Source organism: Mirounga angustirostris, unplaced genomic scaffold, assembly GCF_029215605.1.
Source record: "Mirounga angustirostris isolate CCGP_5_RB_7025 unplaced genomic scaffold, mMirAng1.0.hap1 SCAF_12, whole genome shotgun sequence".
In the NCBI taxonomy this organism is placed as follows: Eukaryota; Metazoa; Chordata; class Mammalia; order Carnivora; family Phocidae; genus Mirounga; species Mirounga angustirostris.
In genome coordinates, this window is record NW_026991720.1 from 37,111,443 (window position 1) to 37,125,635 (window position 14,193).

General features: G+C 40.7%; 1 protein-coding gene across 7 annotated transcripts in view; it reads left to right on the forward strand.

Moving 5' to 3' along the window:
* DOCK4 (dedicator of cytokinesis 4) overlaps positions 1-14,193 on the forward strand; it is a 422,159-nt gene that overhangs the window by 348,618 nt on the left and 59,348 nt on the right. For all 7 annotated transcript variants that reach the window (XM_064575038.1, XM_064575039.1, XM_064575040.1 and 4 more), the window contains 4 exons: positions 5,827-5,975; positions 7,684-7,769; positions 12,613-12,708; positions 13,576-13,636. In XM_064575038.1, the coding sequence (XP_064431108.1) occupies positions 5,827-5,975; positions 7,684-7,769; positions 12,613-12,708; positions 13,576-13,636 (392 nt within the window). The remainder of the gene's footprint in view (positions 1-5,826; positions 5,976-7,683; positions 7,770-12,612; positions 12,709-13,575; positions 13,637-14,193) is intronic.

Genomic DNA, 14,193 nt, shown 5'->3' on the forward strand with positions numbered 1-14,193 from the left:
GGAAATAATACTCAGAGTACTGAATACGGAGGAAATAATACTCAGAGTACTGAATACAGAGGAAATAATACTCAGAGTACTGAATACGGAGGAAATAATACTCAGAGTACTGAATACATTTTTTGCCACTTGAAACTACCCAGTTAGTCTAATACACAAACACAAATTTTACTGAACAGTATTTTTAAATCAGATTTTGGTCATCAGTACTTACCTAAAAGTGTGGAAACTCTTGCATATGCTAGAAACAGGTTGGTTTTTCCATTCTGTGGAGAACAAGGAATAAAGGGTGCATGTAATTGAGTCTGCTTCACAGAGCTGTATGATTTTCAAATCTGATCATTATATCCCCTAGATTTACCTTTGAGCAATGGATCATATAGTAATTATAGGTTTAATTTTTTGAGGAACTGCCATACTGTATTCCACAGTAACTACACCATTTTACATTCCCATTAACGGTACACAAGGGTTCCAGTGTCTCCACATCCTTGCCTACACTTGTTCTTTTCTCTCTCTCTCTAAAAAGAGAGAGAGAGAGAGCATGCGCATGTGGGTGTGAGCTCGGGGTGGGGGTGGGGTTTGTGGGCAGGGCATGGAACAGAAGGAGAGGGAGAGAGAGAGAATCTTAAGCAGGCTCCACACCCAGCATGGACCCTGCTGTGGGATCCCACAACCCTGAGATCATGACCTGAACTGAAATCAAGGGTCAGATGCTTAACTGACTGAGCCACCCAGGCACCCCTCTTTTTTGCATTTTTTTATTTTTTGATAATAGCCATCCTAACAGGTGTGAGGTGACATTTCCTTGTGGTTTTGATAAAATAATGTACTTTTGAAGAGTAGAGACCAAGTAGTGAAAAGTGAATACCTTCTCTTAAATGTGTTTTTCTACAGTATTTTCATTTCCAAGTGGAAGGACTAGAAATGCCCTGTCAAGAGAAGGGGGAAGGCATAAATTTCCCCCCAAATTTTACACATTAGTACTATGCTTAGAGGAATAGGCTGCAAAGAAAGAGGCTAGGCTTGACTACTGTGTCCCACCTTTGGCATCCATTGTACTTCAAGATTAAGTTTTTTCTTGCTATTTTTGGTTGAACTAACATTCTTACTAAATATAAAGTGGGCTTTTTTTTTCCACATTTGCAAACATAGCGTCTTGTAACTGCCATAGAAAAATCAATACTTCCCTAACAGGCTGTTTTGTGCCCATAAATATAAAACTTCAGCAGCCCAAGTAGCAGATGCCCTAAATACTTCAAAACAATACCATGTGGCTGACAATTAGAGATGGGGAAAGTATACTAAATCTTCAGTTTGAAAAGAAACCATTTAAGTAAAGTTTATTTTGCTGTTGTCATACATAGCTCAAAATTTTGCTTTGCTAATCGGGGAGGAATTAAGTTTTCTCTGGTGAGAGTCTGCTCAGGTTTATGCAGGTTCTGTGTTCCCAAACTGTGTTTTCAGTGAATAAGGCTATCTTCGTGCTTTCCTGTATAGTGATTTAAAAATAGGTGTGGCCTGTCTGCTGTCAATAACAAATAAGGCATAAAATGTAGTGTAAGGACTTTGTTTGGATTATGATTGAAGGAAACCACTTGTAAATGACATGTTTTAGGACAATCAGGAAAATTTTAATACAGGCTGAGTTTTATTATTTTATTTTATTTTTTAATTAACAATGTATTATTTGTTTCAGGGGTACAGGTGTGTGATTTATCAGTCTTACACAGTTCACAGTGCTCACCATAGCACATACCCTCCCCAATGTCCCTCACCCAGCCACCTCATCCCTCCCACCCCCCTCCACTCCAGCAACCCTCAGTTTGTTTCCTGAGATTAAGAGTGTCTCATGGTTTATCTCCCCCTCTGGTTTCGTCTTGTTTCCTTTTTCCCTCCCTTCCCCTATGATCCTCTGTCTTGTTTCTCAAATTCCTCATATCAGTGAGATCATATACTTGTCTTTCTCTGACTGACTTATTTCACTTAGCATAATACCCTCTAGTTCCATCCACGTCATTGCAAATAGCAAGATTTCGGGTTTTTTAATGGCTGCATAATATTCCATTGTATATATATATACCACATCTTCTTTATCCATTCATCTGTTGATGGACATCGAGGCTCTTTCCATAGTTTGGCTATTGTGGACATTTCTGCTATAACCATTGGGGTGTACGTTAGGCTGAGTTTTAGATTAAGGAATTATTGTGTGCCTTTGTTAGAGGTAATAAAGGCATTGTGATTATATATATATATATATATATATATATTCCCACCTGTTAAAGATGATATGATGTCTCAGACTTGCATTAAAGTACCCAAGAGGGGAGAAAAATCATTGGGGTGATAGGTGAAACAAGATTGGCAAAAATGTTGATAATTCTTGAAGCTAGATGATGGGTATGTGGGGATTTGTTTTAGTATTCTTTATAATTTTGTGTACCTGTAAGATTTTTCATAGTAAAAAAATGTTTTGTTGACATATAATTAACATGCAATGTTATATTAGCTTCAAGTGTACAACATAATAATTCAATAATTCTGTACATTACTCAGTGCTCACCAGGATAAATGTAGTCCTTATCCGTCACCGAACAATACATAGTAAAAACCTTTTTGAAAGGAAGAAAATCAGGTTGTAAAATGTCTATAAATAGAGATTTTTTTTTTTACAAAGTAATTCAAAAATACTCAGGGAAACAGTGATAAATAAGTGCATGCTAATGATGTTCTTTAGAGAGGCCAAAGGATGCCAGGCTCAGGAAAGATTAAAAATGAAGATCATAATGTAGCAGCTCTGAGTCTCATTTCAACAGGCAAGGGAGGACTATTTGGGCTGGCAGGAAATTCCATTTTATTTTGTCTTTCTTGCCACTTCTATCTCCCCTCCCCCCACACACACCCAAAAGCTATGCCCAGATTTGGTGTCTTACATAGTCTCAAACCTGTGGGGAGGCCGTCCTGGTTATTGGTCGTATGTCAAGGTGACCTTGGTCCTGCGTTCCTGGTCCCCTCAGCGTGTGGCTCTGCCGGGCACAATGTCTGTGGTGGACCTGGAACCCCGGCAGCCATCCCCTCGGGGCAGGCTCAGGGACCGGATGTAAGGCCTGCCCATCTCAGGCTGGGCCAGAAGTCTCTATCTCCCATTTCTCTCTCTTCCCCTCTCTTGTCAGGATGTCTTGAGTAAGCACTGAGTGGGTTAGGCTTTTGCAAATGACAGTAAGAGTGATGGAGCTCAGGTTGCTGCTCCTTTCTGCCCTGACAGACGTAACCGAGGAAAGCAGTCGCAAAAGGTGGCTGCTCGCTCCCTGCTTGAAACGTGTATGTTGGGAAGATGGAGGAGATACAGGGAGAACTGTGGGGTGAAGTTCTCTATATTCTGCCACAGTGAGTTTGTCCATCTTGAAAGGATTCATTCTTTTGGAGGAAAATACACCAAGTTAGATTAATAAGGAAGTTTCTTCTGATGAGTAAGAAGGAGGTGTTCTTGGTCAGATGAGGAAAACTAAGGAGTCCCTTGGGAGAGATACGATTGTACCTGGGTCACAGAGAAAGGTAGGAAAGCAAAAAGAATTCCAAGCCAAATTTATTCCTCACACATAATGGGTATGGGTAAGTAAGATGGTGAGCAAACAAGTTACTTTTAATGAAAACCCTCAAAGAGAAAGGAAAAAAGGATGTGGCCTCAGTGTTAGGAAGGAAAGGGACTTTCTGATAGGCCAGGGCCTATGACTTGTGTCCTGCTTAGGTCCCATAGCACTGAGGAAAAGGGATGGGGGCCACATCCTGAACATGGCTGAACTGTCTCTAGGCACTTTCAGTCACAAAACACAGTGACTTCACAAACATCCACTTGGGTTTGTCTGTCTCTAATCTCACTCATCATTTTTTTCCAATTTCCAAATTTTTCCTTTCCTATTCTTTCTTTTAAAAGCCCCTCTAGGGGCGCCTGGGTGGCTCAGTCGGTTAAGCATCTGACTCTTGATTTCCACTCAGGTCACGATCTCAGGGTCATGAGATTAAGCCCTGTAACTGGGCACTCAGCATGGAGTCTGCTTAAGATGCTCTCCCTCTCCCTCTGCTCTCTGCCCCCCACCACTTGCTGTGTCAAAAAATAAAAAATAAGGGGCGCCTGGGTGGCTCAGTCAGTTAAGCGTCTGCCTTCGGCTCAGGTCATGATCTCAGGGTCTTGGGCTCTTGGCTCAGCGGAGAGTCTGCTTCTCCCTCTGCCCCTCCTTGTGCGTGCTCTCTCTCTCTCTCTGTCTCAAATAAATAAATGAAATCTTAAAAAATAAAATAAAATAAAAAATTAAATAAAAAAATTAAATCCCCTCTAAAGTCAATATAAACATAAACAGTATATTTGTACCCTGGATTTGTATACGTCTGAGCTCTTTGGCCACCCTAATGCCTCCTAGTACAGAAAACAAAGTAGAGAAATTGATAATTAATGTGAAGGTATGTAACTCCAAAATGTGCCAGTAACTCTGAACGATATGATTTTGTGTGTATTTGACCCTTCCTACTAAAAGATCAGAGGTAGAAAAGAATAATAAGGGGGGAAACTATCTTAATCATGAAGCCAGCTCTCTTCTGCCCAGCTTCCCAACCTGTTCTATGGGTTTTAAATGGATGCTTTAAGTGTCGTATGCTTTCAGCCACAATGCTCAAGGTTAGCACTTGAAAAGTAATGTGTTTTCCATTGCATGCAGTATTCTTATTATCAAAGTAAAACTCTGATATTTAACATAGACCATTAGTGTAATGGATGGAACGCGACACTCATCTACTAGATGAAATCATCAGTGCCCATCCTACCTTCTACCTTCCTTTTCAATGAAGCATCAGCACCATACTTTGTGTACTTTGGTAATACACCATTTCGAGTTCACTGTTGTTAAAGTGTAATCTTTTTAGAAAATTGTCACATTCCCTTTTTTTGGATTACCATTTAGTTTTTTATTTAGGCTGTGTGTTTATTATGTTTAAAAACATAAGAAAATTTGTACAATGCAGGGACCACTTTTTTTCATATATAAAAATCGACTCGGGGTGCCTGGGTGGCTCAGTTGGTTAAGCGACTGCCTTCGGCTCAGGTCATGATCCTGGAGTCCCTGGATCGAGTCCCGCGTCGGGCTCCCTGCTCGGCGGGGAGCCTGCTTCTCCCTCTAACCCTCCCCCCTCTCATGTGCTCTCTCTCTCTCTCTCTCTCTCTCTCATTCTCGCTCTCTCAAATAAATAAATAAATCTTTAAAAAAAAAAAATCGACTCGACTCTTACCACCCAGAGATAACCTTCGTGGTTAACGTTAGGGGATATAAGCTTCTTGACTATTATATATAGATTTTTTTTTTTTTTAACATAAGAGGTACCTGTCCATACTGTATTGTACCTTGCTTTTTCAATTCTATCGAAAAGCTTTGCCTATTATCCTTCCTAAGCCTCAGTTTTAGTGACTGCAGAAAAATTTTGATTTGTGACTGTATAAGAGTATACATAACCAATTCCCGATGATTTAACTTTTGGTATAATTTTAATTTGTCATTTTTAATTTGTGGTGTAATTTTTCATGGTATCTTAGAGCTTTTTGTTAAATTGTGAAAAAGTAAATCCACAGTTTTTTCATAAAAAATGATGGAGAAATATTAACATATGGAAATTCATTGTTTATGTATCTGCTTAGGGAAATACTTTCTTGCCTGGAGAGACAACTATAATTGAATATACTTGTGGCAATCATTTATAATAAATTTAATAATATTAATTTTCTGAAATCCTACTAAGATTAAATATACTGAAACTCAAATGTTTTATTCAATTTAGGAGAGCACAAGCTTCATTTTATTCCTGCCTTGATTGGCCCTTTCCTAGAAGTGACCTTGATACCCCAGCCAGATCTCCGGAATGTCATGATTCCTATTTTTCATGATATGATGGACTGGGAGCAGAGGCGGAGTGGCAATTTTAAACAGGTAGGCGGATGAGCTTCTCAGAGCAGTTGGGGAGAATTTCATTTCTCCTTGAGCATCTCTGAGCTACCAGATTCAACTCCGAGTTGGGAAATGAGCACCGAGCCAGCTGTCAAGGGACTTAGATTCTAGCCTCGCCTGCCTTCTCCCATTCCCGTGGCCTTGGTCACCTCTCCAGTCCTATGTTCCCCTGAGCCTCTGGGGGAGCTCTAAAATCCCTTTCTGCTGAAAAATTCTGTGATTTCCGGGGTCTCTGCTGAAGAGCTGGCAGGGACTTGTTCTGTTCCCAGTCAGACACAACACGGAGGAATCAGAAGCTTAATGATTCTTAAAATCATTGACCTCTCTGTGGTCTGCACATTGCTCCTGGCGAATGGCTAGGTTTTGAGCGTTTGATGCACAGTATGTTTTATTGCTTTTTGCTTGAAGTGTTGATAATTAATTTAAACCAGAGAGCAGTGGAAATTCTTGCATCTAGATTCCTGGATGAGCCTATTATTTCTCATTGACATAGGTTCTGATTGCTCTGCTCCAGTTTTGGAAAGAATAGATGTTTTTATTGCAAAACCAGATTACATAAGAAATCAGCTGCTTTTGCCACGCCAGGTCACTCAAGTTGGAGATAGTCGCTTTCTTTCTGTTCGCATTGTCACCTCACTGACCTGTACTCAGTCATCTGTGTGAAGGATCTGCTTCCCCCCCCACTTCATGCTTCTCCAAATGAAGGGCTTTCTCAAATTTTAGGAATGATTATCAACTCTATGAGCGAGCTGAGTGCATACACAGAACCCTCCTCCTGCAGAAGCATGGCATTTTACCTGTATTGATATCTCATTTCAAGAAAGCTAATAACTGAATGGAAGGCTATTTTAAAATTGTACGTGCATGGGGGGGACCCGCTCTCCTTCCCTTTGGTCTTCATAGCCTTATTAGAATTTGGTTCAAAGGAATAACTGAGCTTAGTCCTTTGACAAAGTCAAATATCCCTCCCAATCTGTAGTAGCTTACCTCTCTCTGACCATGCAGGGGTGTTTGATTTTTTGTCTTTCTGCCTCAGATAGATGAAGGGATATTTCTGCTTGCCTGATAGTCAAGGCCCAAGGAGTTTACATTCTTGAAGATACAAATGTTTTGACTGCAGTTTTTTGGGAAATATGTCCCTTCTCTCTCATGTAGCTTATTGCTGACTTAGACTATTTCTATGGATCTACCATCTGTACATGGATAAGGCAAGTTCTCAACTTGAGCAAAGATTTAGTGCAACCTCGAACTGTTTTGAGAAAGAAAATAGATACAAAACACATCAAAGATTTAAATTAATGTCAGTGGGTATGTTACTTTGCTACTGTTCTTACACATCTAGTGATTTTTAAAAAAATAAATAAATAAGTAGACTTGCCAGTTTTTATAGCTCTTAAAAAAATTCAAATGTTTAAGCTGGGCTGCAAGCATTTGTGTTTGAGTCAACAAATAGATGTCTTTGGTGGCGGCAAATGATACCCCTCTGGGAGTTTGAAGTCACGTTGCTCCATCTCAGTTAGCCCCCTAGAATTCCAAGGGGGTGTCTGCTATTAACCACAGCTTATGATAATGTTGCTTTCACAAAATTTACTGTGGTTTTTTTCCCTTGCAGATATAAATACGTTTCGGTTTGCCTAGAGATCCCACTTGTGAAGGGGAGGAAAGGGAGTAATATTTGGGTATGTTTCAGGTGGAAGCCAAGCTAATTGACAAGCTGGATAGCCTGATGTCCGAAGGCAAAGGTGATGAAACATACCGCGAGCTCTTCAACAGTATGTGAGTAATACGTGTATCTCCAGTCGATTCCATTCAGAGGATTTGGTGTCAGTCCTGGGCAGCTGAGAGCTGCAAAGATAGCTTGGGTCTCACAGGAGTGCTTTGTCTTTGTGGAGTGTGAAATAAAGGATAATTGCCTAACTCTGGTGAATGGATCTTATTATGTTGATGATTAGACCCGTCTCCTTATTTTAATCTCTGATTAGCTCAGGTCACTTGTGTTCTGTAACAAATCTCACTCTTTTCAAGCCTAAGTATTAAAGCTGGGGCTGCAAGATAATGATTTTTTTTTTTTTAAGATTTTATTTATTTGAGACAGAGAGAATGAGAGAGAGAGAGCACATGAGAGGGGGCAGGGTCAGAGGCAGAAGCAGGCTCCCTGCCGAGCAGGGAGCCCGATGCAGGGACTCCAGGATCATGACCTGAGCCGAAGGCAGTCGCTTAACCAACTGAGCCACCCAGGCGCCCTGCAAGATAATGATTTTAAGTAGGGGTTAAGAGTGGGAAAAGGGGGCGGGGTGTGGGGGGGTACAATGGTGTGATTATGGTGTTCGTGTGCAATGCTTTCCAAAGCAGGATATCCTTGGCTGATTTGTTGATGGGGAAATTAACCTACCTGGCATCTGTTTTTCAGCACTTGATTTGATTCATGGATATTGATTGCTCACTCAGCGTTAGTAATTGCTTTCTAAATGTTCTTATTAGAATATCACAGAAGCAAGTTGTTTTTAGTAAATTCTGTGATTTGGATTTGGATGGAAGCTAGAACAACAACAGACTTAAGGGGAGTTTGAGGTTGTCCTTCCTAATAGAATGTGATCGCAGTCCAGGGTGAATGGCTTATCCCAAGTTTTCATCACGGTGTGAGATGGTCAGAGAGTTCATGTAAGAGTGTTCTAGAACGTTAGGGTTTGAATTCCAACACTTGTTTTCTCTACAGTTTTCTATGGATCTTAGCCACTTTCAGTCCTAGTATATTGATAAAGTGCTTCTTTTTGAAGGCAGGACTAGCTCATTGTGCCTGGAAAATGTTTGCAATTCTTTCGGAAGTATAGGAATCATTCAGCGATACATTTTTCTGTCACAGAGTATGCTCTGCCTCGTATGTGTGCCCAAGCGTCACTTCAAACTATGAATGCTTCAGAACTGATAGCCAAATGCCAAGTTGTATACTTGGTTTTATGATCATTAAATTAGAAAAGTAGATATATTAGTATCCAGGTTTAGAAAGTATTATTAGTGACTGACAGGTTTCAAATTGCCTGATTCAAAATCATCCCTGAACCTTTTAAGAAAATTACATTCAAAGGAAAAGCCAAGAAGGGGTATACAGATTTCTTGGAATGATGGTGGGTGATGATAAAATACATTCTTTGTACTGACTCCTGAACAAAACCATTTTCTTCTGATACTGTAATTAAACTGGAACTTTTAGTAATTATTCACCAAGCCCTCGTTCAGTCTAGTATACAAAGCGTCTGTGTTTCATGACAGCTAGAGTTTAGCAAGAACTCTGATTAAAACCTCATCTAGTGTAATAAATTGCCTTTGAAAACTCCTCTCATTTCAGTTATTAGTCCTTGGTTTGAACAAAGAACTAAAATGAGAAAGCACTCAGTGAAATGAATCTCTTGAGATTTGTGATTAATTATTTATAATAAATTCACAAGATTAATAAATATATCATTTTATAGTGCCTCTTATCTACTTTAATAAAGGCCTATAGCTTGCAATTTGGATTGCTTGTGTATAAATGGGGCTTTGAAACAGAAGATGTACCTTGACATTAGAATCAAACCAGTAATTAATATATTAAGCCTCTGTAGTTAAGACTGTTTTAAGGTGCCTGATTCGTTCAATGGAGATTATTTTTCTTTTGTGATTTTTAGCATATTATTAGAAAGGTTACTATAAATATTTTTCTTTCATGCTTTTCTCATCAGCATACTGGGATTAAATAAAACCTAAAGTGATAATTAAATACCATTACTACCTGGGCTCAGAAAAGAAAGTGAAAAGCTAACTATATTTCAGGAAACAATGAAATGTTTCTTTGGCTATAGAAGTCACCGTGAATTAGTATAAGCACAGTGAGTCACTGCACACGTTATGAATTAGGAACACATGCCGTTATGGTACAGATTCTCATTTGTTCTCTGTCGTTCATATCGAAAACTTCTTCAAATTGTCCAGAAGCTGAAAGTAGCTTCCTGCTTCCTGAACATGTAGGAGTTGCAATGGTTTCCTTCCTAAGAGCTTGCTCACCTTTCCCCACCCCCACCCCCAACATTATCTTCACGGACCCATACTCCATCTTTTTGAATAAGTACGAGTCAGGATTTATTATTTTTGATAATGCTGCAATTGTAGATCATAGACACCAGTGTGAAATCTCCAGCATAGAGTGTCAGAACTAAATTCTGCTTCCCCTGGCTCTGCTCGGGTTCACTCGTTTGGTTTTATTTACCGAGCACCTCCCTGGGTCAGGTACTCTCCTAGGGCTGGGGACCCTGCAGTGACTGTGCGGTGGGAGCACACAGTAGGGCACTTTCCAGAAGAGCCACCATCCCTCGCACTTCTTTCTCATGTGTTGCTCTAAATAATTAAATAAGACTCCAAGTCATTTCAAAGGTCTTTATTTGACGATCACACATTTAATTTTAGAGTGGATATGCGACACAGATCTCAGGTGTCCGACTCTTTGGATTAAGAAGAGCATGGGCAGACACAGGTGTTTCGTGTAGGAGTGATGGCCTCAACAACATTGCATGAGGATGTAGACAGAAGCAGATTTAGGGTCAGATCCTACCTCCCCCTGTTAATATTTTTTCACAGAGTAAGAGCCTGCTGAGCATTATGCCATCCTATAGGATTCTGGTTTATCCTGCTCTCCAGTGTTATGGAGGCCCATTGCCTATCAACTAGCAATAAGAAATCACCCTTTACTGTTACTGGATGAGTTCACTGTGTACTCAGCATGGGCACGTGGGCATGATTATAGACCAAATAAAAACACCCAGTCTCACCGAAGTTATCTAGACTCTTCTCTTCTTTCTGACAGGCTCCCCTTCTCAGTTAAACTGGGAGAACAAGCTTCCCGACTGAAAGAACAAGCCTGGCTGTGAAAGCGGATGAATTGGGTTCTAGACTTGGTCCTAACATTTGGGTCTGGGATTAGTCAAGGTTAAGCGGACTCTGCAGAATTGTGCCTCTTCTTACAAGAGGGTTTATGTAGCTCTGATTTCTTACTGCATCAGGAGGCTGTGCAAATTAATGAAATTCATGCCCACAAAAGAAGTCTCCATATATTTTTAGAATTATTACTTAACTTGAGTTCTTTGTTTTTCAGCCTGTAAAGTATATGAGGTGTGGGCTGTCACTTGGGGAAATTTCTACATCATCCTGCATTGCTTTGGCAGGCAGATTTGCATTTGAGTACTTGGTTCAATACCAGTTTGGCATTTAAGCTCAAAACAGGTGCTGTTCAGAGGGTTCTTAAAAGAAAACACATTTTAAACAAACTAGGGGACCTTCCCCAGGAGATTAGTCAGGGTGGGCTCCATCCCATGGTGTACAGCTTCTCTCCCTCCCTCCCCCCACTTAATCTAGGAAGCAGTTCAGAATAAACCAGGAAACAAATGCTCAGGGATGCATAGGCAACAGATGAGGAGACAAGACAGAAGGCTGGGTGCTGGAATGGCAACACCGAGAAGAAATGGGGAGGGAAATTGGGAGAGAACCTAGCCACAGAAAGGAAGAAAGGAAGGAAGCAAGGAAGGAAGGAAGCAAGCTAGCTAGCTTTGGCAGAACAGCTTTTTCCTTTAATATTTATTTTTCCTTTAAGCACAATATATGATTGGCTTAGATTGTACTTGTGAGAAATGTTTTCTCTGTTATTCCCGAAACCAAGATGAAAGGGAAACAAGATTTTAGACAGAAAAGATCATTAAATGCAGAGGGGTGGGGAAGGATCCTCACATTGCCATGCCTGTGTTCTTACTTTTATCTTTTGGGGAAAGTTCAGTGATAAAGGCTTTGCCAAGTGTATGCTTAATTTGCCAAGAGGCAGGAGTGAAAGTCAAACAGATCCTAATTATTCTGATTGTTGTGATTTTGTGTTTACATAGTTCTTCTGCTCCAAGGTGCTTAAGATTAGGGAAAATATAGGAGGAGAGATGTGGTTCGGTACTTGTCATCAATCTGCTCTAACAACCACATAGACAATCCCCTGTGATTAATGACAAAATGAATGAAACTGTTGAGTGAGTGCACAGATAGTACAATATGTATTGAGTGGGCAAATGTGAAGGGAAAGGAAAAAACGCAAAACGTCATACCGTCTGTACAAGGATTTTCCTCTAGCAGTTGCATTGCAGTAAAATTGCCTGGATGAAGATGCATTCTACCGAGAGGTAGGAAAACATTTTTATGTGAATAACAGGAAGATCTTATTTCAAAGTAAACTTAGAGGTACTCCTGTTTTCGCTTTTCGCGGTGTTATTTGCTGTGGTAAGGTTCAAGCCTCTGTTAGTGTAAGAGAGAAGCTAGGGGAGAATGCCTTTGAGCTGTGGGGTGCTTGTATATTTTGAAAATATGATCATATGCATGTGTTCGTGTTTTATGACTTGGATAATCTGAAATCAATTTGCTTTGTCAATGCTTCCTGGATTAGAATTCCACTATTTGGTCCCTATCCTAGGTAAGACATTGTGTGTAAATCGTGCTACTTGTGAGATGTTGCAGTGGTTGCTAAGGCATTTAAGGTACTGATGAAAGTAAGATGGTTGTCATGGTGACTGATAAAAATAAATGTTGAAAATGCCCTGGGTTCTTTCTTTTCCAGTCTACTAAAGAAAATTGAGCGGGAAACATGGAGGGAAAGTGGCGTTTCATTAATTGCCACTGTAACTCGTCTGATGGAGAGGTTGTTAGATTACAGGTAAGCGGAGTCCCCTGCTTCCCAGGAGTGCTGCGCTCCAGCTGGGAAATCAGAGTTAGGATCCAGTCAACTTCCCGCTGGAGTTAATCATCAGCCCACAGAACCTTATGCAGTAAGATAATGGACTTCTAACTTGCTGGCTCTGAGTTTTTAGTTGATTTTTGCCCCTTTTTCTCTCTTTTGTTCGGTGGACCATTCTTTCAAAGTCTGAGTGAATTGAGAAGGTTCTCAGAGTCCCATGAGTAAAGGGATCTTTTTTGGTGTTTAGACTCAGCCATTAGAACCAGTAGATCCTTCCGTTTTAGGGTGAAGACGGTGTTACGGAGAATTGTACGGTCAGGCTGCTTTCTTATGAAAGGGGGGGTGGGGTGCGAAGCGCACACTGTTACCTTTCATAGACCTAATTTTTTGATTTTTTAAATTAGCTCAACTGTTAAAGCAGTTCATCCCACTTAAATGCATGGTGTTTTTCTTTTAAGAATGAAACCCTCATTCTTGTTGTTGATGGCCAGGCTTCCAGCTATTTCCCACCTCTCTGGAAGAAGGTGTATAAGAACACATCTTCACTCCACCTTCTCCCACCCACACCCCCCCACCTCCCCCCCCCACCCCCGCCCCACGCTACTGAGAGGGAGCAGAGCCCACAGGCAAGGGAAATGCGCCGCAGAAACTGGTGCTCAGGAGGGTCTCACCTGAGATCCTACAGCCTAGGGCCACTCCCCTAGTCCCCAGAGCCTCCTTCTCAACAGCAACTTGCGATTTGCCTCGGGTCTCTGACAGTACTCCCCACCCCCCCTCCCCCAGACGAAACTGTGTTTGTCCCTAATAAGGAAGTTCTGAGTTCTGACTCTTGCTTTTTGTTTTTAGGGACTGCATGAAAATGGGAGAGGTAGATGGCAAAAAGATTGGCTGCACAGTTAGCCTTCTGGTTAGTAAACTATTCCCCTTTTCCTCCTTCTATCCTAACGTTTGATTTTTCACAGAAATACTGTTTGTTTTTAGTTTACAATGTGTTTTTTATCTGGCTGTTTCTTAGAAGAGCTTGGAAGTGTTTTCAAAAGAAGCATAGCAAGCTTCAGGTTGAATTAAGTCCCAGAAAATTCTCAGCTGCGAACATTGCAGAATGCACGCACTGCATCCCCTGAGGCTTTGTGAGATCAGAGAGCAATGCCCCCTCCTCTCCTGTGGAGCTTTACCATCGGGGAGTCTTCTGTGGCTTTCCTAGAAGAAGGCACCATGTCCCCAGATAGAGGTCTTTTTACTTCTGTATAGACAGTTTCTTTCTGTCCTTCTTATATTCATTCTACATTTTAATGAATATTAGTCATCTCTTCTTCTGTGAACAAATGACAGTTTCTGTTTAACATACTAATTTTCACTCTCTAGCTTGTTTGCAAATTGTCTAATACCATTATTGTGAAGTTTTGCATTATAACTGCGATGACCATATAATTGATCACCCAAAGAGGACATTTTTTAGGAGTA